Below are 26,180 nucleotides of genomic sequence, written 5' to 3' on the forward strand. Positions count from 1 at the left end.
CAGTAACCAGATCTCAATACAATGGATTCAAAAATCAATGTGAGGCACTGCGCAAGTAGTAAATAACAAACAGTACTGGCATGGCAGAAAGTTAATCAAGATACGGGTGGGTGAATAAATGAACATCAAATAACCAACTAAAGATCACACAATGCAAAACATATAAGTGTGTATTTATAAGATATGTTCACTTAAAAATATAAATCATATCAAACAATAAATGTCCTTAAAAACCCGTTATTTAAAAAAAATCTCATGTTAATGCACTGTTAGCTCTGCCTGTGTTCATAATTATTACAGCCCACACTAAGTGCAAACTGAATGGGCTTACTAGAGTCCTAATACTGCATGTTATTATGAATGACCCAGATTAGATCATTCTATGGAATCCTATTTACCAGTGTGTAGTCCGGCACGATGCAGTTGTTCCTTAGTGGGGATCCATATGAAGTGCGGCTCCAAACAGAGTCCACTGTACAAAGCTGATAGTCCTGGTGTGAGCTCATATAAAGGTCCTGAAGCAGCCCTGACAGTGCAGGGGGCAATAATCTGGTGGCTGGATCTTTTAGCATGATGCGGAGACTTGCAAACAGTGAATGGTATCGGTGGATAGATTCTCATGGGTTTAAGAGAGGTTGGTTTCACCTCCAACAGAGGCTTTATCAAAGAGTCGAAGAACAGGAGATTTACAGCAGTCAACAAGTCTGCAGCAACTGTGTGATATTATCAGGTCAGCATGGACCAGGTTCTGCCAGCACGTCACTGAATCCATGCAACAAAGAGGTCAAACTGTCCTGGGAGTACAAAGTACTACAATGGTGTAGCTCATAAAATGGCTACTGTGTGAATAATGTAAAATATATATGATATAAAAAAAATAATGCTGTAGCCATAAAAGATTATATAACACTTCCCAGGCATCATTTGCTTAAGTTTCTCTGATGTCACAATAATTAGACACAATGTAATATATGTTGGTAAGAGTCACGGTGCAGCTTTCTGATCTCACTGAATCTACAAGTGATCTTAGTAAACAAGCCAGGTTCTTATTCCATGCAAATAAATGAAATAAATCAACAGATCACACAAAATGTGGTAATTAGTCTCTTATCACCAAACACTTGGAATGCCTGTCTCTGTAATGGAGCATTAATGATCAGAGAGTCGCAGCTGTTAGCTGTGATGTGCGGCTATTATCTTGGCATGCGCAGTTGTGTATTAGATACTATCATTTTCCAACTACAGTATAGGGTACTGCTGGTAAGCAACCTGACATACTTCAAGGACCACATGTCTGGCCCCCAACCAATTAATATTTTTTGTATCATTTCTCTGACGTCCTAGTGGATGCTGGGGACTCCGTCAGGACCATGGGGAATAGCGGCTCCGCAGGAGACAGGGCACAAAATTTAAAAGTTTGACCACTAGGTGGTGTGTACTGGCTCCTCCCCCCATGACCCTCCTCCAAGCCTCAGTTAGGTTTTTGTGCCCGTCCGAGCAGGGTGCAATCTAGGTGGCTCTCATAAAGAGCTGCTTAGAGTAAAAGTTTTGATAGTTTTATTATTTTCAGTGAGTCCTGCTGGCAACAGGCTCACTGCAACGAGGGACTTAGGGGAGAAGAAGTGAACTCACCTGCGTGCAGGATGGATTTGCTTCTTAGGCTACTGGACACTAGCTCCAGAGGGACGATCACAGGTACAGCCTGGATGGGTCACCGGAGCCGCGCCGCCGACCCCCTTGCAGATGCCGAAGTAAGAAGAGGTCCAGAAACCGGCGGCTGAAGGCTTTTCAGTCTTCATGAGGTAGCGCACAGCACTGCAGCTGTGCGCCATTGCGCTCAGGCACACTTCACACCGGCGGTCACTGAGGGTGCAGGGCGCTGGGGGGGGCGCCCTGGGCAGCAATGTTAATACCTTTCTGGCTAAAAAGAATACATCACATATAGTCCATGAGGCTATATGGATGTATTTCACCCCTGCCAGGTCTCAGAAAAACCGGGAGAAGAGCCCGCCGGAATAGGGGGCGGGGCCTATCTCCTCAGCACACAGCGCCATTTTCCTACACAGCTCCGCTGCTAGGAAGGCTCCCAGGCTCTCCCCTGCACTGCACAAACAGAGAGGGGGGCATTTTTTGGCGATATTATATATATTTAAGCAGCTATAAGGAAACAACACTTATATAAGGTTGTTCCTATATAATTATAGCGCTTTGGTGTGTGCTGGCAAACTCTCCCTCTGTCTCCCCAAAGGGCTAGTGGGGTCCTGTCTTCTATCAGAGCATTCCCTGTGTGTCTGCTGTGTGTCGGTACGTGTGTGTCGACATGTATGAGGACGATGTTGGTGTGGAGGCGGAGCAATTGCCGGTAATGGTGATGTCACCCCCTAGGGAGTCGACACCGGAATAGATGGCTTTGTTTATGGAATTACGTGATAATGTCAGCACGCTGCAAAAGTCGGTTGACGACATGAGACGACCGGCAAACCAGTTAGTACCTGTACAGGCGTCTCATACACCGTCAGGGGCTGTAAAACGCCCTTTGCCTCAGTCGGTCGACACAGACCCAGACACGGACACCGAATCTAGTGTCGACGGTGAAGAAACGAACGTATTTTCCAGTAGGGCCACACGTTATATGATCACGGCAATGAAGGAGGCTTTGCATATCTCTGATACTGCAAGTACCACAAAAAGGGGTATTATGTGGGGTCTGAAAAAACTACCTGTAGTTTTTCCTGAATCAGAGGAATTGAATGACGTGTGTGATGAAGCGTGGGTTACCCCTGATAAAAAAACTGCTAATTTCAAGGAAGTTGTTGGCGTTATACCCTTTCCCGCCAGAGGTTAGGGCGCGCTTGGAAACACCCCCTAGGGTGGACAAGGCGCTCACACGTTTATCCAAACAAGTGGCGTTACCGTCTCCTGATACGGCCGCCCTCAAGGATCCAGCTGATAGGAGGCTGGAAAATACTCTAAAAAGTATATACACACATACTGGTGTTATACTGCGACCAGCAATCGCCTCAGCCTGGATGTGCAGTGCTGGGGTGGCTTGGTCGGATTCCCTGACTGAAAATATTGATACCCTGGATAGGGACAGTATTTTATTGATTATAGAGCAATTAAAGGATGCATTCCTTTATATGCGAGATGCACAGAGGGATATCTGCACTCTGGCATCAAGAGTAAGTGCGATGTCCATATCTGCCAGAAGAAGTCTATGGACACGACAGTGGTCAGGCGATGCGGATTCCAAACGGCATATGGAAGTATTGCCGTATAAAGGGGAGGAATTATTTGGGGTCGGTCTATCGGATTTGGTAGCCACGGCAACAGTCGGGAAGTCCACCTTTTTACCTCAAGTCCCCTCCCAGCAGAAAAAGACGCAGTCTTTTCAGCCGCAGTCCTTTCGTTCCTATAAGAACAAGCGAGCAAAAGGACATTCATATTTGCCCCGAGGCAAAGGAAAGGGTAAGAGACTGCAGCAAGCAGCCCCTTCCCAGGAGCAGAAGTCCTCCCCGGCTTCTGCAAAGGCCTCAGCATGACGCTGGGACCTTACAAGCGGACTCAGGGGCGGTGGGGGGTCGCCTCAAGAATTTCAGCGCACAGTGGGCTCACTCGCAGGTGGACCCCTGGATCCTGCAGGTAGTATCTCAGGGTTACAGGTTGGAATTCGAGAAGTCTCCCCCTCGCCGGTTCCTAAAATCTGCTTTGCCAACGTCTCCCTCAGACAGGGCGACGGTATTGGAAGCCATTCACAAGCTGTATTCTCAGCAGGTGATAATCAAGGTACCCCTTCTACAACAGGGAAAGGGGTATTACTCCACGCTATTTGTGGTACCGAAGCCGGACGGCTCGGTAAGACCTATTCTAAATCTGAAATCTCTGAACCTGTACATACAAAAATTCAAGTTCAAGATGGAGTCACTCAGAGCAGTGATAGCGAATCTGGAAGAAGGGGATTTTATGGTGTCCTTGGACATCAAGGATGCTTACCTTCATGTCCCAATTTGCCCTTCACACCAAGGGTACCTCAGGTTCGTGGTACAAAACTGTCATTATCAGTTTCAGACGCTGCCGTTTGGATTGTCCACGGCACCCAGGGTCTTTACCAAGGTAATGGCCGAAATGATGATCCTTCTTCTAAGAGAAGGCGTATTAATTATCCCTTACTTGGACGATCTCCTGATAAGGGCAAGATCCAGAGAACAGCTGGAGGTCGGAGTAGCACTAACTCAAGTAGTGCTCCAACAGCACGGGTGGATTCTGAATTTTCCAAAATCCCAACTGATCCCGACGACACGTCTGCTGTTCCTAGGGATGATTCTGGACACTGTTCAGAAAAAGGTATTTCTTCCGGAGGAGAAAGCCAGGGAGTTATCCGAACTCGTCAGGAACCTCCTAAAACCAGGGACAGTGTCTGTGCATCAATGCACAAGAGTCCTGGGAAAAATGGTGGCTTCTTACGAAGCGATTCCATTCGGCAGATTCCATGCACGAAATTTTCAGTGGGATCTGCTAGACAAATGGTCCGGATCGCATCTGCAGATGCATCAGCGGATAAAATTGTCGACAAGGACAAGGGTCTCTCTGCTATGGTGGTTGCAGAGTGCTCATCTGTTAGAGGGCCGCAGATTCGGCATACAGAACTGGGTCCTAGTGACCACGGATGCCAGCCTGATAGGCTGGGGAGCGGTCACACAAGGAAGAAACTTCCAGGGCGTGTGGTCAAGCCTGGAAACGTCTCTTCACATAAATATACTGGAACTAAGAGCAATCTACAATGCTCTAAGCCTGGCAAAACCTCTGCTTCAGGGTCAGCCGGTGTTGATCCAGTCGGACAACATCACGGCAGTCGCCCACGTAAACAGACAGGGCGGCACAAGAAGCAGGAGGGCAATGGCAGAAGCTGCAAGGATTCTTCGCTGGGCGGAAAATCATGTGATAGCACTGTCAGCAGTGTTCACCACATGATTGTAGTCCATTGGGAAAGACCAATGGTGGACATGATGGCGTCCCGCCTCAACAAAAAACTGGACAGGTATTGCGCCAGGTCAAGAGACCCTCAGGCAATAGCTGTGGACGCTCTGGTAACACCATGGGTGTACCAGTCAGTGTATGTGTTCCCTCCTCTGCCTCTCATACCCAAGGTACTGAGAATTATACGGCAAAGGGGAGTAAGAACGATACTAGTGGCTCCGGACTGGCCAAGAAGGACTTGGTACCCGGAACTTCAGGAGATGCTCACGGAAGATCCGTGGCCTCTACCTCTAAGAAGGGATCTGCTTCAGCAGAGACCGTGTCTATTCCAAGACTTACCGCGGCTGCGTTTGACGGCATGGCGGTTGAACGCCGGATCCTAAGGGAAAAAGGCATTCCGGAAGAGGTCATCCCTACCCTTGTCAAAGCCAGGAAGGAGGTGACTGCACAACATTATCACCGCATTTGGAGAAAATATGTTGCATGGTGTGACGCCAGGAAGGCCCCGACAGAGGAATTTCAACTGGGTCGATTCCTACATTTCCTGCAAACAGGATTATCTATGGGCCTCAAATTAGGGTCCATTAAGGTTCAAATTTCGGCCCTGTCGATTTTCTTCCAGAAAGAATTGGCTTCAGTTCCTGAAGTCCAGACTTTTGTAAAAGGAGTACTACATATACAGCCCCCGGTTGTGCCCCCAGTGGAACCGTGGGATCTCAATGTAGTTTTGGATTTTCTCAAATCCCATTGGTTTGAGCCACTCAAATCGGTAGATTTGAAATATCTTACATGGAAAGTAACCATGCTACTGGCCCTGGCTTCAGCCAGGAGAGTGTCGGAATTGGCGGCTTTATCGTATAAAAGCCCATATCTGATTTTCCATTCGGACAGGGCAGAATTGAGGACGCGTCCTCATTTTCTGCCTAAGGTGGTATCAGCGTTTCACCTGAACCAGCCTATTGTGGTGCCTGCGGCTACTAGCGATTTGGAGGATTCCAAGTTGCTGGACGTTGCCAGAGCATTGAAAATATATATTTCAAGGACGGCTGGAGTCAGAAAATCTGACTCGCTGTTTATACTGTATGCACCCAACAAGCTGGGTGCTCCTGCTTCTAAGCAGACGATTGCTCGTTGGATTTGTAGCACAATTCAACTGGCACATTCTGTGGCAGGCCTGCCACAGCCTAAATCTGTCAATGCCCACTCCACAAGGAAGGTGGGCTCATCTTGGGCGGCTGCCCGAGGGGTCTCGGCATTACAACTCTGCCGAGCAGCTACGTGGTCAGGGGAGAACACGTTTGTAAAATTCTACAAATTTGATACCCTGGCTAAGGAGGACCTGGAGTTCTCTCATTCGGTGCTGCAGAGTCATCCGCACTCTCCCGCCCGTTTGGGAGCTTTGGTATAATCCCCATGGTCCTGACGGAGTCCCCAGCATCCACTAGGACGTCAGAGAAAATAAGAATTTACTCACCGGTAATTCTATTTCTCGTAGTCCGTAGTGGATGCTGGGCGCCCATCCCAAGTGCGGATTGTCTGCAATACTTGTACATAGTTATTGTTACAAAAAAATCGGGTTGTTTATTGTTGTGAGCCATCTTTTCAGAGGCTCCTACGTTATCATACTGTTAACTGGGTTCACATCACAAGTTGTACGGTGTGATTGGTGTGGCTGGTATGAGTCTTACCCGGGATTCAAAATCCTTCCTTATTGTGTACGCTCGTCCGGGCACAGTATCCTAACTGAGGCTTGGAGGAGGGTCATGGGGGGAGGAGCCAGTACACACCACCTAGTGGTCAAACTTTTAAATTTTGTGCCCTGTCTCCTGCGGAGCCGCTATTCCCCATGGTCCTGACGGAGTCCCCAGCATCCACTACGGACTACGAGAAATAGAATTACCGGTGAGTAAATTCTTATTTTTTATAGCACTACCATTTTCGCAGCACTTTTGTTATTTACATCAGTAAACTGTCCCACGTGCCCCAAGGACCTTCTCACATGCTGCCTATACTATCTTCAAATGCCAATCAAACCTCCCCATATGTCCCCACTAACGACGTAATCTGTATTAAAAGTACTTACCTTTTGTCAAAGCATGGAGACCCGCAGGGGAAGGAGGGAAGACGCAGGCTCCCAGTTTCCCACCATTGGTATAAAAAAATGAAAGAAGGTGCGTGCTGGGTTGTTATCGTTCCAGCACCTTCTCTCCTGTTAACTTTAAACAAGTTCTTCATAAATATCCTCCCAAGGTAATGGAAAAACAGGATACACAAATTGTTATTCCACAGTTCTTCTCTAAAGAGCTATGGAATCCATTCTTAAATTATCCTTAATCTTCACCGCCTTACTTAAATGATGGTCATCTGCTCAAGTGACAAAGTAGCGTATTATACTTTTGCTTGTAATGCTGGATGGTGAAAACTATTTACTAACATTTGTCTGTATACAAAACTGAATTGCTGTATGTGTTTATTATATGTATTATTTTTACTTGTTTTAAACTGGAATGCATATAGGTATAACTGTACTCCAAATGCCATTTTATTGCTCTGTAATGTCAGCCTCTTCCCACATCTGTTATAGAAGAAGATACAGTACATTGTTTAGAAATATGTAGTCAATGTAAAATCATACCTTGGTATTTTTTTACGTTAGTAAAGTCAGTAGATAATAACAAACACAATATGATGTGTCCACCTGTTAGAGCCTACGGCTATCAGATAATCTTGCTCAGTTCACACGCCTTGCTGGTGGAGACAGGTGTGCGAGGAGTCAGTTAGCCCAAGTGACACAGGCAGATGAGACCACAAAACTGTTCTCATGAAAATATTTAACATTTTGCAATAAAGATAATAATGACTGTTAATGATGTCTTATGTTTGTTCATCAGCATTTATATCATAGAGTATTGGCATTTCATAGGTGCCTGACTCTAAGTCACCTTTTCTTAAGTTGCCCCAAAATTACTCATGACAATAACAAGTCACACTAATAAAAAAGTGGATATTTCGATTTGATATGTTTATGTTGGAGTTAAAATCACTTTATAGCTTAAGTATGTTCAATATGTTGTCAATATAAATAATAATAATTTACAAATGGCATGTTTACGACTCAGGGCCTTGGCTGCTACTTTGAAACTGGTTAATTTCACCCAATAATACATTTTGAACTAAAAATTTGTAACAAATATTTCCCCTCTTCTAAGTTACGGACTTTTGGGGTCACCAGCACTAGAACTGCTCCTTCATTATTCACCAACAACACGGGTTCCCGACAGTTCTGCTAGTCCAGAAGCCGGGTGTAAAAGTGTACACAGTCTTACCTTTTCCTCATATGTAGCTTCTCTTTTATTTTTGCCAATTACATTTGCTGTTTCATAGCAAAGTAATTGCACTAACGCAGCTGGACACTTTATCTGAATCCCGGTTGTAATATTAGATTATTATTTGTCAGAGCCATCAGTTATGTTCCTTTACTGCTAATGGGCCAGAAAATGAACATACATGGGAGTATATGGTATCCTTCAATGATCAGACTTATGCATGCAGAAGGCATCACTGCGCAGAAGATGTGAGTAGCCAAATGTCATCGATGTACCTGCATAAAGTGCATGCTCAACTGGCAAAACGATTGCCCGACAGAGCAAAGTTGGCAGCATTTGCAAATGGACCTATGCAAACACACATGTAGAAATATATACAAATATGTAAATACAGCACACATATGTAGTGGCACACAGAAATTGGTTCTACCATGGTTTTGTAGAATATGTCATTGTATATGTTCTGCAGTTGGCACAGCACAGAATAATAAAAAAAATCTATATGTTCCCTGTTGATGATTTAAAGTGAGATGGACTAGGCAACCGTGGACACTTTCCTTTCTCCTGCAGTATTCCACATGGACTGATCCAGGTCAGGGTGGTAGGGCTGCCTGCAGTGTGAGAATAGAAAGAAAACTACAAGAATATAGCTACATTTTCCTGATCCTTCTAACAAAATCTAAGCTTGAGCCCTCTGCTCATTTGTCCCTGATTTCACTAACAACACTTATGGCCTGATGCTGTGTCGCATGATATGCTGATACTCGCGCAGGTGGGCAATGTTTTTAGTACAGTGCACGTGTCTGAGTTGCACGTCGCAAGGGTCCCGATTGCTACCACACCAAGGCTCAGAACTAATTTAGACAGTGAGTGTACTTTTTAATGGGTGTTCCTGGGCGGTAACAGGGGAGTGACTAGGCAGAAATAGGCATGTCACTGACAGCGGCTGTGCCCAAAGATGCACAGCTGCTCACACAGGAGGCCATGTTCAGATAGACTTAGTGCTGGTGTGTGTTTGGATATAGACAGCCATCAAAACTTGGGCCAACCAACGCAACCTTTGGGCTGTCCATAGTAATTTATTTATTTATTAACAGTTTCTTATATAGCGCAGCAAATTCCATTGCGCTTTACAACTGGACACATATAGCAGCTTGTCCTGTCAGATAGAGATCGGCAAAGCAGCCTAGGTCTTGTAGCTCTGTAATAGCCAGCCTTCCACATTTTACTCAGCTTACACCATCCTCTCCTTTTCTAGAAGTGCATCAGCAAACCAGACAACCATTTGTTACACCTTACTGTAGGGCAGTTCTTCTCACACTTAGGGGGTAATCCAATTACAAGTGAAGATACATCAGATTTTTCCCGATGTTTCATCCATATCTTTTTACAGGCTATCCAATTTGGTCTCATGAAAACACACAAGTTCAGTGAAACCTGTGTGTTTTCGGTAGAAACATCCCCGTTTTTGGGTTTCGTATGCCTGTGGCAGGTGAAACAAAATTCCTGATATGCCTCGGCTCGCATCGGCTTATCGGGGGTGATTAGATAGCCCCTGGTGAGACAATTAGTCACGGTAATTAACCGCAGCGGCTAATTGGATAATCTCCCTTGGTCCTCAAGACACGCTAACAGTCCAGGTTAAAGTGATATCTATGCTTGAGCACAGATAGTTGAATAAAAATCACTGAGGCACTAAATAAGTTACCTGTGCCCAAATATGCATCTCCTTAACTTTCCTAGGGTGTTGCAATGGAGCATACACCTAAGGTGTAATTTGATATGAGTCAAAAAAGACCTGAACATCCTAGGAAGGTTAAAAGATGGATTGTTAGTGTGTCTTGAGGGCCAAGTTTGAGAAACACTTGTAGAGTGCTCAGGGAGATGACAGATCGCACAGCTATCATGAATTAGAAAGGCTGGTATTATAAAAATGTGACTCCAGACAGTTGATTGCAACTGTAGTCACATACAGACCTCTCAGGAGCTTCGAGCCCTAACAGAGCAGTGACTGTTATAGCCTTAATTGTAAAAAACTGTAAAAATATCTACGTTTGTAACTTGGCCTCTGAGATCCAGATGTCTTGACCTGTAGAGAAGAACCAGCCTCTCTTGACTCTCCAATAGCAACTAATAAGGTCACACCTGTAACACAAAGCAGAGAGATGAACCACTTGGGAAACTTTCTGCATGGGAGTGCTTGGGAGCTGAGAGAAAGCTGCTCCGCTTTTTCGCTGTGCTCGTGCCACAGTGTTGCTCTGGGCTGCGACAGGGGGACTACAGGTGTCCATAGTAAGGGGTAGTTCCACCACAGATACCTAACTTACACAAGTGTGAGGGACAAATAGAGGAGAGGGTGTTCTGACTGACTGACAGACATGACTTACCTTGAAACAGATTGAAATGTTGTGATGCAGGTGTAATGAGAATAAATGAAAATATATAATGTACACTGTAAGGTGATGAATAACCGGTTTGTGATACCTCTGTTGGTGAGATCAGAATTTGGTTTAAGGAATGTTGGCATTAATCCAGTATTTTGTCTTTGTAGACTATGGGCTGAATTCAATTACATTTTAGCCCTTGGTAAGCCCACATGCTGCACTTAACACGGATTTCTGTTTGCACCCTCCTGAGATGCGAACCGAAATCTGCGCCAGGTAGGGCTTTTGGGGATTACTGCTGCTGTCCACGAGTGGATAATCCATAGCTTCATGCGCTTAGTCCAAAATCTACTGCGTGAGAAAACAGGCTGCTAATTGTATAGCTCCAGGCATTAACACCAGGAGCCGCAGCTGTACGCTAAGTTGGGCAGCTAATTGAATCCCCCCTCATGTCAGTCTAATAAATCAAACTCTACCAGCAACAATAGTGCAACATGTATTTATGTCATAATCAAAATCAAAATAGCAGCGACTCCAAAGAAAGACTTGCATGACTCGTAATTCATGGATGTCTTGCCCACTTCATCAGAAAGTTTAGCAGCAATAATACGTGAGTGCTGTAGAAAACAAGTTGCTCCTTAAAAACTGAACGTGTTTCAGATACACTGGGTCGTCTCCACCTAATCCAGACATCCTATTTTGTTCCCTACCTGCTTCACTTGGGCAGCAGGGGGCAGAGTGATTTTAAATTTAAATTATTTTGCAAAGAGCCCTCACTGGACATAGTTTCCCTATGGGCCACCTCCAGTAGCTTTCAGGCACACATTCACACATGATCAAATAATTGTCTCTATATATTTGTAGTTTAACTAACTTAGGGGTTGATGTATCAAAACTTGGAGAGAGATAAAGAACTAACTAAGCAGCTCCCAACTGTCATTTTTCAAAAACAGCCTGGAAAATGGCAGTTAGATGCTGATTGGTTGGTATTTTATCTCTCTCTCTCTCTCTCTGCAAACTTTAATACATCTCCCTCCTTAATCTTTAATCAAAATTTATAAAAACAAGTAACTTGGAATTATGCATGTAGAAATCAGCAGAGGAGCTGCTTGAATCGGTAAAGGCAGCTAATCTTAGACTGGGTAATTCCCCTTTACATTTTAGAAAAACAGGATGCCTGGTAGTAAACTGATCTGAGTATAGAGCACAAGAAGGCAGTTTTCAGCTAACATATTTGCATGGCATTACAGATAGTCATTTTCCCATGGTAGATGCTTGATACTTGTCATTCAAAGGTCACTTGGAAAAAGTAATTGCATTTAAACGATTTTAACAAATGTGTAAATACTTTATTTTTAGCTACTGCTTAATTTATTTTTTATGGAAGGAACAAGCTTTGTATGCATGGGTGCATGTCTATGAATAGAAGAAATATGGCAGTCTTTATTCTCAGGCATTACTCCCATGATGTCAGCAAAGTGTAACTGAATGGGAAATGTCATTTTGGAATAAAGCTGGCCACATGTTGTGTTTTGCCGGGCAATTTGGTTGTTTCAAACCTACAGCTTTAAATAATGATTACCATGCCGTCTCAACAGGTCGGATCAGATGTGATTTTGTTCAGGTCAAAGAGCCTGTTATCCAGTAGTTGGATCTACAAGTATCAATGTATGCCAGAGTAGTTGGCATTTAATAAAAACATTTCTCTGACGTCCTAAGTGGATGCTGGGGACTCCGTCAGGACCATGGGGAATAGCGGCTCCGCAGGAGACAGGGCACAAAAGTAAAAGCTTTAGGATCAGGTGGTGTGCACTGGCTCCTCCCCCCATGACCCTCCTCCAAGCCTCAGTTAGATCTTTGTGCCCGGCCGAGAAGGGTGCAATCTAGGTGGCTCTCCTAAAGAGCTGCTTAGAGTAAAAGTTTTGTTAGGTTTTTTTATTTTCAGTGAGTCCTGCTGGCAACAGGCTCACTGCATCGAGGGACTTAGGGGAGAAGAAGTGAACTCACCTGCGTGCAGGATGGATTGGCTTCTTAGGCTACTGGACACTAGCTCCAGAGGGACGATCACAGGTACAGCCTGGATGGGTCACCGGAGCCGCGCCGCCGACCCCCTTGCAGATGCTGAAGAGAGAAGAGGTCCAGAAATCGGCGGCTGAAGACTTCCCAGTCTTCTTAAGGTAGCGCACAGCACTGCAGCTGTGCGCCATTGCTCTCAGCACACTTCACACCAACGGTCACTGAGGGTGCAGGGCGCTGGGGGGGGGCGCCCTGGGCAGCAATGAAAGTACCTATGCTGGCTAAAAATACATCACATATAGCCCCTGGGGCTATATGGATGTATTTAACCCCTGCCAGGTTGTCAGAAAAACGGGAGAAGAAGCCCGCCGAAAAGGGGGCGGGGCCTATTCTCCTCAGCACACAGCGCCATTTTCCCTCACAGAACTGCTGGTGGGAAGGCTCCCAGGCTCTCCCCTGCACTGCACTACAGAAACAGGGTTAAAACAGAGAGGGGGGGCATTTTTGTGGCGATATTATTACATATTAAGATGCTATAAGGGAAAACACTTATATAAGGTTGTCCCTGTAAAATTATAGCGTTTTGGTGTGTGCTGGCAAACTCTCCCTCTGTCTCCCCAAAGGGCTAGTGGGGTCCTGTCCTCTATCAGAGCATTCCCTGTGTGTGTGCTGTGTGTCGGTACGTGTGTGTCGACATGTATGAGGACGATGTTGGTGAGGAGGCGGAGCAATTGCCTGTAATGGTGATGTCACTCTCTAGGGAGTCGACACCGGAATGGATGGCTTATTTAGGGAATTACGTGATAATGTCAACACGCTGCAAGGTCGGTTGACGACATGAGACGGCCGGCAAACCAATTAGTACCTGTCCAGGCGTCTCAAACACCGTCAGGGGCTTTAAAACGCCCATTACCTCAGTCGGTCGACACAGACACGGACACTGACTCCAGTGTCGACGGTGAAGAAACAAACGTATTTTCCATTAGGGCCACACGTTACATGTTAAGGGCAATGAGGGAGGTGTTACATATTTCTGATACTACAAGTACCACAAAAAAGGGTATTATGTGGGGTGTGAAAAAACTACCTGTAGTTTTTCCTGAATCAGATAAATTAAATGAAGTGTGTGATGATGCGTGGGTCTCCCCCGATAGAAAATTAAAGGCGCTCACACGCTTATCAAAACAAGTGGCGTTACCGTCTCCAGATACGGCCGCCCTCAAGGAGCCAGCTAATAGGAGGCTGGAAAATATCCTAAAAAGTATATACACACATACTGGTGTTATACTGCGACCAGCGATCGCCTCAGCCTGGATGTGCAGCGCTGGGGTGGCTTGGTCGGATTCCCTGACTGAAAATATTGATACCCTTGACAGGGACAGTATTTTATTGACTATAGAGCATTTAAAGGATGCATTTCTATATATGCGAGATGCACAGAGGGATATTTGCACTCTGGCATCAAGAGTAAGTGCGATGTCCATGTCTGCCAGAAGATGTTTATGGACACGACAGTGGTCAGGTGATGCAGATTCCAAACGGCAGTATTGCCGTATAAAGGGGAGGAGTTATTTGGGGTCGGTCTATCGGACCTGGTGGCCACGGCAACAGCTGGAAAATCCACCTTTTTACCCCAAGTCACATCTCAGCAGAAAAAGACACCGTCTTTTCAGCCTCAGTCCTTTCGTCCCCATAAGGGCAAGCGGGCAAAAGGCCAGTCATATCTGCCCAGGGGTAGAGGAACGGAAGAAGACTGCAGCAGGCAGCACCTTCCCAGGAACAGAAGCCCTCCACCGCTTCTGCCAAGTCCTCAGCATGACGCTGGGGCCGTACAAGCAGACTCAGGTGCGGTGGGGGGGGTCGTCTCAAGAGTTTCAGCGCGCAGTGGGCTCACTCGCAAGTGGACCCCTGGATCCTACAAGTAGTATCCCAGGGGTACAGATTGGAAATTCGAGACGTCTCCCCCTCGCAGGTTCCTGAAATCTGCTTTACCAACGTCTCCCTCCGACAGGGAGGCAGTATTGGAAACAATTCACAAGCTGTATTCCCAGCAGGTGATAATCAAAGTACCCCTCCTACAACAAGGAAAGGGGTATTATTCCACACTATTTGTGGTACTGAAGCCAGACGGCTCAGTGAGATTTATTCTAAATCTGAAATCTTTGAACACTTACATACAAAGGTTCAAATCAAGATGGAGTCACTCAGAGCAGTGATAGCGAACCAGGAAGAAGGGGACTATATGGTGTCCCTGGACATCAAGGATGCTTACCTCCATGTCCCAAAATTGCCCTTCTCACCAAGGGTACCTCAGGTTCGTGGTACAGAACTGTCACTATCAGTTTCAGACGCTGCCGTTTGGATTGTCCACGGCACCCCGGGTCTTTACCAAGGTAATGGCCGAAATGATGATTCTTCTTCAAAGAAAAGGCGTCTTAATTATCCCTTACTTGGACGATCTCCTGATAAGGGCAAGGTCCAGAGAACAGTTGGAGGTCGGAGTAGCACTATCTCAAGTAGTTCTACGACAGCACGGGTGGATTCTAAATATTCCAAAATCGCAGCTGATTCCGACGACACGTCTGCTGTTACTAGGGATGATTCTGGACACAGTCCAGAAAAAGGTGTTTCTCCCGGAGGAGAAAGCCTGGGAGTTATCCGAGCTAGTTAGGAACCTCCTAGAACCAGGCCAAGTGTCAGTGCATCAATGCACAAGAGTCCTGGGAAAAATGGTGGCTTCTTACGAAGCGATTCCATTCGGCAGATTTCACGAAAGAATTTTTCAGTGGGATCTGCTGGACGAATGGTCCGGATCGCATCTTCAGATGCATCAGCGGATAATCCTGTCTCCAAGGACAAGGGTGTCTCTTCTGTGGTGGCTGCAGAGTGCTCATCTACTAGAGGGCAGCAGATTCGGCATTCAGGACTGGGTCCTGGTGACCACGGATGCCAGCCTGAGAGGCTGGGGAGCAGTCACACAGGGAAGAAATTTCCAAGGAGTGTGGTCAAGTCTGGAGACTTCTCTCCACATAAATATACTGGAGCTAAGGGCAATTTACAATGCTTTGAGCCTAGGAAGACCTCTGCTTCAAAGTCAACCGGTGCTGATCCAGTCGGACAACATCACGGCAGTCGCCCACGTAAACAGACAGGGCGGCACAAGAAGCAGGAGGGCAATGGCAGAAGCTGCAAGGATTCTTCGCTGGGCGGAAAATCATGTGATAGCACTGTCAGCAGTGTTCATTCCGGGAGTGGACAACTGGGAAGCAGACTTCCTCAGCAGGCACGACCTCCACCCGGGAGAGTGGGGACTTCACACGGAAGTCTTCCACATGATTGTGAACCATTGGGAAAAACCAAAGGTGGACATGATGGCGTCCCGCCTGAACAAAAAACTGGACAGGTATTGCGCCAGGTCAAGAGACCCTCAGGCAATAGCTGTGGACGTTCTGGTAACACCGTGGGTGTACCAGTCGGTGTATGTGTTCCCTCCTCTGCTTCTCATACCTAAGGTACTGAGAATTATAAGACGTAGAGGAGTAAGAACTATACTCGTGGCTCCGGATTGGCCAAGAAGGACTTGGTACCCGGAACTTCAAGAGATGCTCACAGAGGACTCATGGCCTCTGCCGCCAAGAAGGGACTTGCTTCAGCAAGTACCATGTCTGTTCCAAGACTTACCGCGGCTGCGTTTGACGGCATGGCGGTTGAACGCCGGATCCTAAGGGAAAAAGGCATTCCGGAAGAGGTCATTCCTACCCTGGTCAAAGCCAGGAAGGAGGTGACCGCACAACATTATCACCACATGTGGCGAAAATATGTTGCGTGGTGTGAGGCCAGGAAGGCCCCACGAAGAAATTTCAACTCGGTCGATTCCTGCATTTCCTGCAAACAGGAGTGTCTATGGGCCTCAAATTGGGGTCCATTAAGGTTCAAATTTCGGCCCTGTCGATTTTCTTCCAGAAAGAATTGGCTTCAGTTCCTGAAGTCCAGAAGTTTGTCAAGGGAGTACTGCATATACAACCCCCTTTTGTGCCTCCAGTGGCACTGTGGGATCTCAACGTAGTTCTGGGATTCCTCAAATCACATTGGTTTAAACCGCTCAAATCTGTGGATTTGAAATATCTCACATGGAAAGTGACCATGATGTTGGCCCTGGCCTCGGCCAGGCGAGTGTCAGAATTGGCTGCTTTGTCTCACAAAAGCCCATATCTGATTGTCCATTCGGACAGGGCAGAGCTGCGGACTCGTCCCCAGTTTCTCCCTAAGGTGGTGTCAGCGTTTCACCTGAACCAGCTTATTGTGGTACCTGCGGCTACTAGGGACTTGGAGGACTCCAAGTTGCTAGATGTTGTCAGGGCCCTGAAAATATAGGTTTCCAGGACGGCTGGAGTCAGGAAAACTGACTTGCTGTTATCCTGTATGCACCCAACAAACTGGGTGCTCTTGCTTCTAAGCAGACGATTGCTAGTTGGATGTGTAGTACAATTCAGCTTGCACATTCTGTGGCAGGCCTGCCACAGCCAAAATATGTAAATGCCCATTCCACAAGGAAGGTGGGCTCATCTTGGGCGGCTGCCCGAGGGGTCTCGGCTTTACAACTTTGCCGAGCTGCTACTTGGTCTGGGGCACACCCTGGCTGAGGAGGACCTGGAGTTCTCTCACTCGGTGCTGCAGAGTCATCCGCACTCTCCCGCCCGTTTGGGAGCTTTGGTATAATCCCCATGGTCCTGACGGAGTCCCCAGCATCCACTTAGGACGTCAGAGAAAATAAGAATTTACTTACCGATAATTCTATTTCTCGTAGTCCGTAGTGGATGCTGGGCGCCCATCCCAAGTGCGGATTGTCTGCAATACTTGTACATAGTTATTGTTACAAAAATCGGGTTATTATTGTTGTGAGCCATCTTTTCAGAGGCTCCGCTGTTATCATGCTGTTAACTGGGTTCAGATCACAGGTTGTACAGTGTGATTGGTGTGGCTGGTATGAGTCTTACCCGGGATTCAAAATCCTTCCTTATTGTGTACGCTCGTCCGGGCACAGTATCCTAACTGAGGCTTGGAGGAGGGTCATGGGGGGAGGAGCCAGTGCACACCACCTGATCCTAAAGCTTTTACTTTTGTGCCCGGTCTCCTGCGGAGCCGCTATTCCCCATGGTCCTGACGGAGTCCCCAGCATCCACTACGGACAACGAGAAATAGAATTATTGGTAAGTAAATTCTTATTTTTTCTATTCTGTGCTGTCCATGCAACCTACTAGTAGATCAATCAGAACTAGGACAGTTTGGTTTTACCAAATTGACAATTATTCAGTAGTTCCGCACATCCGCAATCACAGTGTCAAGTGAACGCCTTCACTCTGTGTTTGATTGTTTCACCTTAATAACGAGCACTAATCTGTAGAACACTGACAAATCATTTAGCTGTTTTCAAGAGCATTTGCTAGCTAGAATCCAGAAACATACCAAAAATAGGATGTCTGAACTAGAGATGAGCGGGTTCGGTTTCTCTGAATCCGAACCCGCCAGAACTTCATGTTTTTTTTCACGGGTCCGAGCGACTCGGATCTTCCCGCCTTGCTCGGTTAACCCGAGCGCGCCCGAACGTCATCATGACGCTGTCGGATTCTCGCGAGGCTCGGATTCTATCGCGAGACTCGGATTCTATATAAGGAGCCGCGCGTCGCCGCCATTTTCACACGTGCATTGAGATTGATAGGGAGAGGACGTGGCTGGCGTCCTCTCCATTTAGATTATAAGAGACTGAGAGAGATTTACTGGAGCTGACTAGGAGGAGTACTGTTACTGTAGAAGTGTAGAGACTGAGTGGAGAGAGTTTACTAGTGAGGACAGTGCAGTTTACTTTATAATCCGTTCTCTGCCTGAAAAAAGCGATACACAGCACACAGTGACTCAGTCACATACCATATCTGTGTGCACTGCTCAGGCTCAGGCCAGTGTGCTGCATCATCTATTATCTATATATAATATTATTTCATATATCCGTTCTCTGCCTGAAAAAAGCGATACACACAGTGACTCAGTCAGTCACATACCATATCTGTGTGCACTGCTCAGGCTCAGGCCAGTGTGCTGCATCATCTATATATATTATATATCTGTCTGACTGCTCAGCTCACACAGCTTATAATTGTGGGGGAGACTGGGGAGCACTACTGCAGTGCCAGTTATAGGTTATAGCAGGAGCCAGGAGTACATAATATATTATATAGTGAGTGACCACCAGACACACAGTGCAGTTTATTTAATATATCCGTTCTCTGCCTGAAAAAAGCGATACACACAGTGACTCAGTCAGTCACATACCATATCTGTGTGCACTGCTCAGGCTCAGGCCAGTGTGCTGCATCATCTATTATCTATATATAATATTATATATATCTGTCTGACTGCTCAGCTCACACAGCTTATAATTGTGGGGGAGACTGGGGAGCACTACTGCAGTGCCAGTTATAGGTTATAGCAGGAGCCAGGAGTACATAATATATTATATAGTGAGTGACCACCAGACACACAGTGCAGTTTATTTAATATATCCGTTCTCTGCCTGAAAAAAGCGATACACACAGTGACTCAGTCAGTCACATACCATATCTGTGTGCACTGCTCAGGCTCAGGCCAGTGTGCTGCATCATCTATTATCTATATATAATATTATATATATCTGTCTGACTGCTCAGCTCACACAGCTTATAATTGTGGGGGAGACTGGGGAGCACTACTGCAGTGCCAGTTATAGGTTATAGCAGGAGCCAGGAGTACATAATATATTATATAGTGAGTGACCACCAGACACACAGTGCAGTTTATTTAATATATCCGTTCTCTGCCTGAAAAAAGCGATACACACAGTGACTCAGTCAGTCACATACCATATCTGTGTGCACTGCTCAGGCTCAGGCCAGTGTGCTGCATCATCTATTATCTATATATAATATTATATATATCTGTCTGACTGCTCAGCTCACACAGCTTATAATTGTGGGGGAGACTGGGGAGCACTACTGCAGTGCCAGTTATAGGTTATAGCAGGAGCCAGGAGTACATAATATATTATATAGTGAGTGACCACCAGACACACAGTGCAGTTTATTTAATATATCCGTTCTCTGCCTGAAAAAAGCGATACACACAGTGACTCAGTCAGTCACATACCATATCTGTGTGCACTGCTCAGGCTCAGGCCAGTGTGCTGCATCATCTATATATATTATATATCTGTCTGACTGCTCAGCTCACACAGCTTATAATTGTGGGGGAGACTGGGGAGCACTACTGCAGTGCCAGTTATAGGTTATAGCAGGAGCCAGGAGTACATATTATATTAAAATTAAACAGTGCACACTTTTGCTGCAGGAGTGCCACTGCCAGTGTGACTGACCAGTGACCTGACCACACTGACCACCAGTATAGTTAGTAGTATACTTATATTGTGATTGCCTGAAAAAGTTAAACACTCGTCGTGTGACTTCACTTGTGTGTTTTTTTTTTTTTTATTCTATAAAAATAAAACTCATTCTGCTGACAGACAGTGTCCAGCAGGTCCGTCATTATATAATATATAATATATACCTGTCCGGCTGCAGTAGTGATATATATATATTTTTTATATCATTTATCATCCAGTCGCAGCAGACACAGTACGGTAGTTCACGGCTGTGGCTACCTCTGTGTCTCTGCACTCGGCAGGCAGTCCGTCCATAATTGTAATACCACCTAACCGTGGATTTTTTTCATTCTTCTTTATACATACATAGTTACATAGACATCTTCTCTTTATCAACCAGTCTATATTAGCTGCAGACACAGTACAGTACGGTAGTTCACGGCTGTGGCTACCTCTGTGTCTGCACTCGGCAGGCAGTCCGTCCATAATTGTATACCACCTAACCGTGGATTTTTTTCAGTCTTCTTTATACATACATAGTTACATAGACATCTTCTCTTTATCAACCAGTCTATATTAGCTGCAGACACAGTACAGTACGGTAGTTCACGGCTGTGGCTACCTCTGTGTCTGCAGTCGGCAGGCAGTCCATAATTGTATACTAGTATCCATCTCCATTGTTTACCTGAGGTGCCTTTTAGTTGTGCCTATTAAAATATGGAGAACAAAAATGTTGAGGTTCCAAAATTAGGGAAAGATCATGATCCACTTCCACCTCGTGCTGAAGCTGCTGCCACTAGTCATGGCCGAGACGATGAAATGCCAGCAACGTCGTCTGCCAAGGCCGATGCCCAATGTCATAGTACAGAGCATGTCAAATCCAAAACACCAAATATCAGAAAAAAAAGGACTCCAAAACCTAAAATAAAATTGTCGGAGGAGAAGCGTAAACTTGCCAATATGCCATTTACCACACGGAGTGGCAAGGAACGGCTGAGGCCCTGGCCTATGTTCATGGCTAGTGGTTCAGCTTCACATGAGGATGGAAGCACTCAGCCTCTCGCTAGAAAAATGAAAAGACTCAAGCTGGCAAAAGCAGCACAGCAAAGAACTGTGCATTCTTCGAAATCCCAAATCCACAAGGAGAGTCCAATTGTGTCGGTTGCGATGCCTGACCTTCCCAACACTGGACGTGAAGAGCATGCGCCTTCCACCATTTGCACGCCCCCTGCAAGTGCTGGAAGGAGCACCCGCAGTCCAGTTCCTGATAGTCAGATTGAAGATGTCAGTGTTGAAGTACACCAGGATGAGGAGGATATGGGTGTTGCTGGCGCTGGGGAGGAAATTGACCAGGAGGATTCTGATGGTGAGGTGGTTTGTTTAAGTCAGGCACCCGGGGAGACACCTGTTGTCCGTGGGAGGAATATGGCCGTTGACATGCCAGGTGAAAATACCAAAAAAATCAGCTCTTCGGTGTGGAGGTATTTCACCAGAAATGCGGACAACAGGTGTCAAGCCGTGTGTTCCCTTTGTCAAGCTGTAATAAGTAGGGGTAAGGACGTTAACCACCTCGGAACATCCTCCCTTATACGTCACCTGCAGCGCATTCATAATAAGTCAGTGACAAGTTCAAAAACTTTGGGTGACAGCGGAAGCAGTCCACTGACCAGTAAATCCCTTCCTCTTGTAACCAAGCTCACGCAAACCACCCCACCAACTCCCTCAGTGTCAATTTCCTCCTTCCCCAGGAATGCCAATAGTTCTGCAGGCCATGTCACTGGCAATTCTGACGAGTCCTCTCCTGCCTGGGATTCCTCCGATGCATCCTTGCGTGTAACGCCTACTGCTGCTGGCGCTGCTGTTGTTGCCGCTGGGAGTCGATGGTCATCCCAGAGGGGAAGTCGTAAGCCCACTTGTACTACTTCCAGTAAGCAATTGACTGTTCAACAGTCCTTTGCGAGGAAGATGAAATATCACAGCAGTCATCCTACTGCAAAGCGGATAACTGAGGCCTTGACAACTATGTTGGTGTTAGACGTGCGTCCGGTATCCGCCGTTAGTTCACAGGGAACTAGACAATTTATTGAGGCAGTGTGCCCCCGTTACCAAATACCATCTAGGTTCCACTTCTCTAGGCAGGCGATACCGAGAATGTACACGGACGTCAGAAAAAGACTCACCAGTGTCCTAAAAAATGCAGTTGTACCCAATGTCCACTTAACCACGGACATGTGGACAAGTGGAGCAGGGCAGGGTCAGGACTATATGACTGTGACAGCCCACTGGGTAGATGTATGGACTCCTGCCGCAAGAACAGCAGCGGCGGCACCAGTAGCAGCATCTCGCAAACGCCAACTCTTTCCTAGGCAGGCTACGCTTTGTATCACCGCTTTCCAGAATACGCACACAGCTGAAAACCTCTTACGGCAACTGAGGAAGATCATCGCGGAATGGCTTACCCCAATTGGACTCTCCTGTGGATTTGTGGCATCGGACAACGCCAGCAATATTGTGTGTGCATTAAATATGGGCAAATTCCAGCACGTCCCATGTTTTGCACATACCTTGAATTTGGTGGTGCAGAATTTTTTAAAAAACGACAGGGGCGTGCAAGAGATGCTGTCGGTGGCCAGAAAAATTGCGGGACACTTTCGGCGTACAGGCACCACGTACAGAAGACTGGAGCACCACCAAAAACTACTGAACCTGCCCTGCCATCATCTGAAGCAAGAAGTGGTAACGAGGTGGAATTCAACCCTCTATATGCTTCAGAGGTTGGAGGAGCAGCAAAAGGCCATTCAAGCCTATACAATTGAGCACGATATAGGAGGTGGAATGCACCTGTCTCAAGTGCAGTGGAGAATGATTTCAACGTTGTGCAAGGTTCTGATGCCCTTTGAACTTGCCACACGTGAAGTCAGTTCAGACACTGCCAGCCTGAGTCAGGTCATTCCCCTCATCAGGCTTTTGCAGAAGAAGCTGGAGGCATTGAAGAAGGAGCTAAAAGGGAGCGATTCCGCTAGGCATGTGGGACTTGTGGATGCAGCCCTTAATTCGCTTAACAAGGATTCACGGGTGGTCAATCTGTTGAAATCAGAGCACTACATTTTGGTCACCGTGCTCGATCCTAGATTTAAAGCCTACCTTGGATCTCTCTTTCCGGCAGACACAGGTCTGCTGGGGTTGAAAGACCTGCTGGTGACAAAATTGTCAAGTCAAGCGGAACGCGACCTGTCAACATCTCCTCCTTCACATTCTCCCGCAACTGGGGGTGCGAGGAAAAGGCTCAGAATTCCGAGCCCACCCGCTGGCGGTGATGCAGGGCAGTCTGGAGCGACTGCTGATGCTGACATCTGGTCCGGACTGAAGGACCTGACAACGATTACGGACATGTCGTCTACTGTCACTGCATATGATTCTCTCAACATTGATAGAATGGTGGAGGATTATATGAGTGACCGCATCCAAGTAGGCACGTCACACAGTCCGTACTTATACTGGCAGGAAAAAGAGGCAATTTGGAGGCCCTTGCACAAACTGGCTTTATTCTACCTAAGTTGCCCTCCCACAAGTGTGTACTCCGAAAGAGTGTTTAGTGCCGCCGCTCACCTTGTCAGCAATCGGCGTACGAGGTTACATCCAGAAAATGTGGAGAAGATGATGTTCATTAAAATGAATTATAATCAATTCCTCCGCGGAGACATTGACCAGCAGCAATTGCCTCCACAAAGTACACAGGGAGCTGAGATGGTGGATTCCAGTGGGGACGAATTGATAATCTGTGAGGAGGGGGATGTACACGGTGATATATCGGAGGGTGAAGATGAGGTGGACATCTTGCCTCTGTAGAGCCAGTTTGTGCAAGGAGAGATTAATTGCTTCTTTTTTGGGGGGGGTCCAAACCAACCCGTCATATCAGTCACAGTCGTGTGGCAGACCCTGTCACTGAAATGATGGGTTGGTTAAAGTGTGCATGTCCTGTTTTGTTTATACAACATAAGGGTGGGTGGGAGGGCCCAAGGACAATTCCATCTTGCACCTCTTTTTTCTTTTCTTTTTCTTTGCATCATGTGCTGATTGGGGAGGGTTTTTTGGAAGGGACATCCTGCGTGACACTGCAGTGCCACTCCTAGATGGGCCCGGTGTTTGTGTCGGCCACTAGGGTCGCTAATCTTACTCACACAGTCAGCTACCTCATTGCGCCTCTTTTTTTCTTTGCGTCATGTGCTGTTTGGGGAGGGTTTTTTGGAAGGGACATCCTGCGTGACACTGCAGTGCCACTCCTAGATGGGCCCGGTGTTTGTGTCGGCCACTAGGGTCGCTAATCTTACTCACACAGCTACCTCATTGCGCCTCTTTTTTTCTTTGCGTCATGTGCTGTTTGGGGAGGGTTTTTTGGAAGGGACATCCTGCGTGACACTGCAGTGCCACTCCTAGATGGGCCCGGTGTTTGTGTCGGCCACTAGGGTCGCTAATCTTACTCACACAGCTACCTCATTGCGCCTCTTTTTTTCTTTGCGTCATGTGCTGTTTGGGGAGGGTTTTTTGGAAGGGCCATCCTGCGTGACACTGCAGTGCCACTACTAGATGGGCCCGGTGTTTGTGTCGGCCACTAGGGTCGCTAATCTTACTCACACAGCTACCTCATTGCGCCTCTTTTTTTCTTTGCGTCATGTGCTGTTTGGGGAGGGTTTTTTGGAAGGGACATCCTGCGTGACACTGCAGTGCCACTCCTAGATGGGCCCGGTGTTTGTGTCGGCCACTAGGGTCGCTAATCTTACTCACACAGCTACCTCATTGCGCCTCTTTTTTTCTTTGCGTCATGTGCTGTTTGGGGAGGGTTTTTTGGAAGGGCCATCCTGCGTGACACTGCAGTGCCACTCCTAGATGGGCCCGGTGTTTGTGTCGGCCACTAGGGTCGCTAATCTTACTCACACAGCTACCTCATTGCGCCTCTTTTTTTCTTTGCGTCATGTGCTGTTTGGGGAGGGTTTTTTGGAAGGGACATCCTGCGTGACACTGCAGTGCCACTCCTAGATGGGCCCGGTGTTTGTGTCGGCCACTAGGGTCGCTTATCTTACTCACACAGCGACCTCGGTGCAAATTTTAGGACTAAAAATAATATTGTGAGGTGTGAGGTATTCAGAATAGACTGAAAATGAGTGTAAATTATGGTTTTTGAGGTTAATAATACTTTGGGATCAAAATGACCCCCAAATTCTATGATTGAAGCTGTTTTTTAGTGTTTTTTGAAAAAAAACACCCGAATCCAAAACACACCCGAATCCGACAAAAAAAATTCGGTGAGGTTTTGCCAAAACGCGTTCGAACCCAAAACACGGCCGCGGAACCGAACCCAAAACCAAAACACAAAACCCGAAAAATTTCAGGCGCTCATCTCTAGTCTGAACAACTGCAGCTCTTATAGGAACCTGCTCATTGAAATATTTTATTACAGGAGCTTCTTTTGAAAGTTATTCTTAATTACTTGTACACTCCTAACGTAAAGGTGATGTAAATTAAATGTTCCTGTTCTTGTTTTACAGATGGGACAGATGGAAATGAAATCCTGGGGCCTGAAGCTGAGCTGGATGATATTGCATGTACAGGTGCTTATTTTTTATCTCTATTGAGAACATGGTAACATGGGTTATGTTCTATTAATAGGGTCTGGTTATTGTTTCTTTATATATAAATGTATCTCTAGTAATACGCATAAACTATGAGCATAAAGTTGTGTATAGGTTATGATCTACGGAATACTTACCGTAAATACTCGAGTATAAGTTGACCCGAATATAAGCCGAGGCACCTAATTTTACCACAAAAAACTGGGAAAAATTACTGACTCGACTATAAGCCTAGGGTGGGAAATGCACGGTGCCAGGGGTTTTCATGCTCAGGGTGTCATGCTCGTTGCCAGGGGTTTCATGCGGTAGGTGTTATGCTTGTTGCCAGGGGGTAATGCTTGTTGCTAGGGTTGTGCCCCCAGTGCCACATATACCCCCAGTGACAGATATCCCCCCACAGTGCCAGATAAAAACATGCCGACGTTGCTTTGCCCCCAGT

At 46.4% G+C, this 26,180-nt stretch overlaps 1 protein-coding gene across 4 annotated transcripts in view; it reads left to right on the plus strand.

The window, feature by feature from the left end:
* The window catches only part of ZEB1 (zinc finger E-box binding homeobox 1), a 244,780-nt gene that overhangs the window by 139,268 nt on the left and 79,332 nt on the right, over positions 1–26,180 (plus strand). For all 4 annotated transcript variants that reach the window (XM_063922067.1, XM_063922066.1, XM_063922069.1 and 1 more), the window contains exon 3: positions 25,658–25,720. In XM_063922067.1, the coding sequence (XP_063778137.1) occupies positions 25,658–25,720 (63 nt within the window). The remainder of the gene's footprint in view (positions 1–25,657; positions 25,721–26,180) is intronic.

This window comes from Pseudophryne corroboree, chromosome 5 (assembly GCF_028390025.1).
Source record: "Pseudophryne corroboree isolate aPseCor3 chromosome 5, aPseCor3.hap2, whole genome shotgun sequence".
NCBI classification, from domain to species: Eukaryota; Metazoa; Chordata; class Amphibia; order Anura; family Myobatrachidae; genus Pseudophryne; species Pseudophryne corroboree.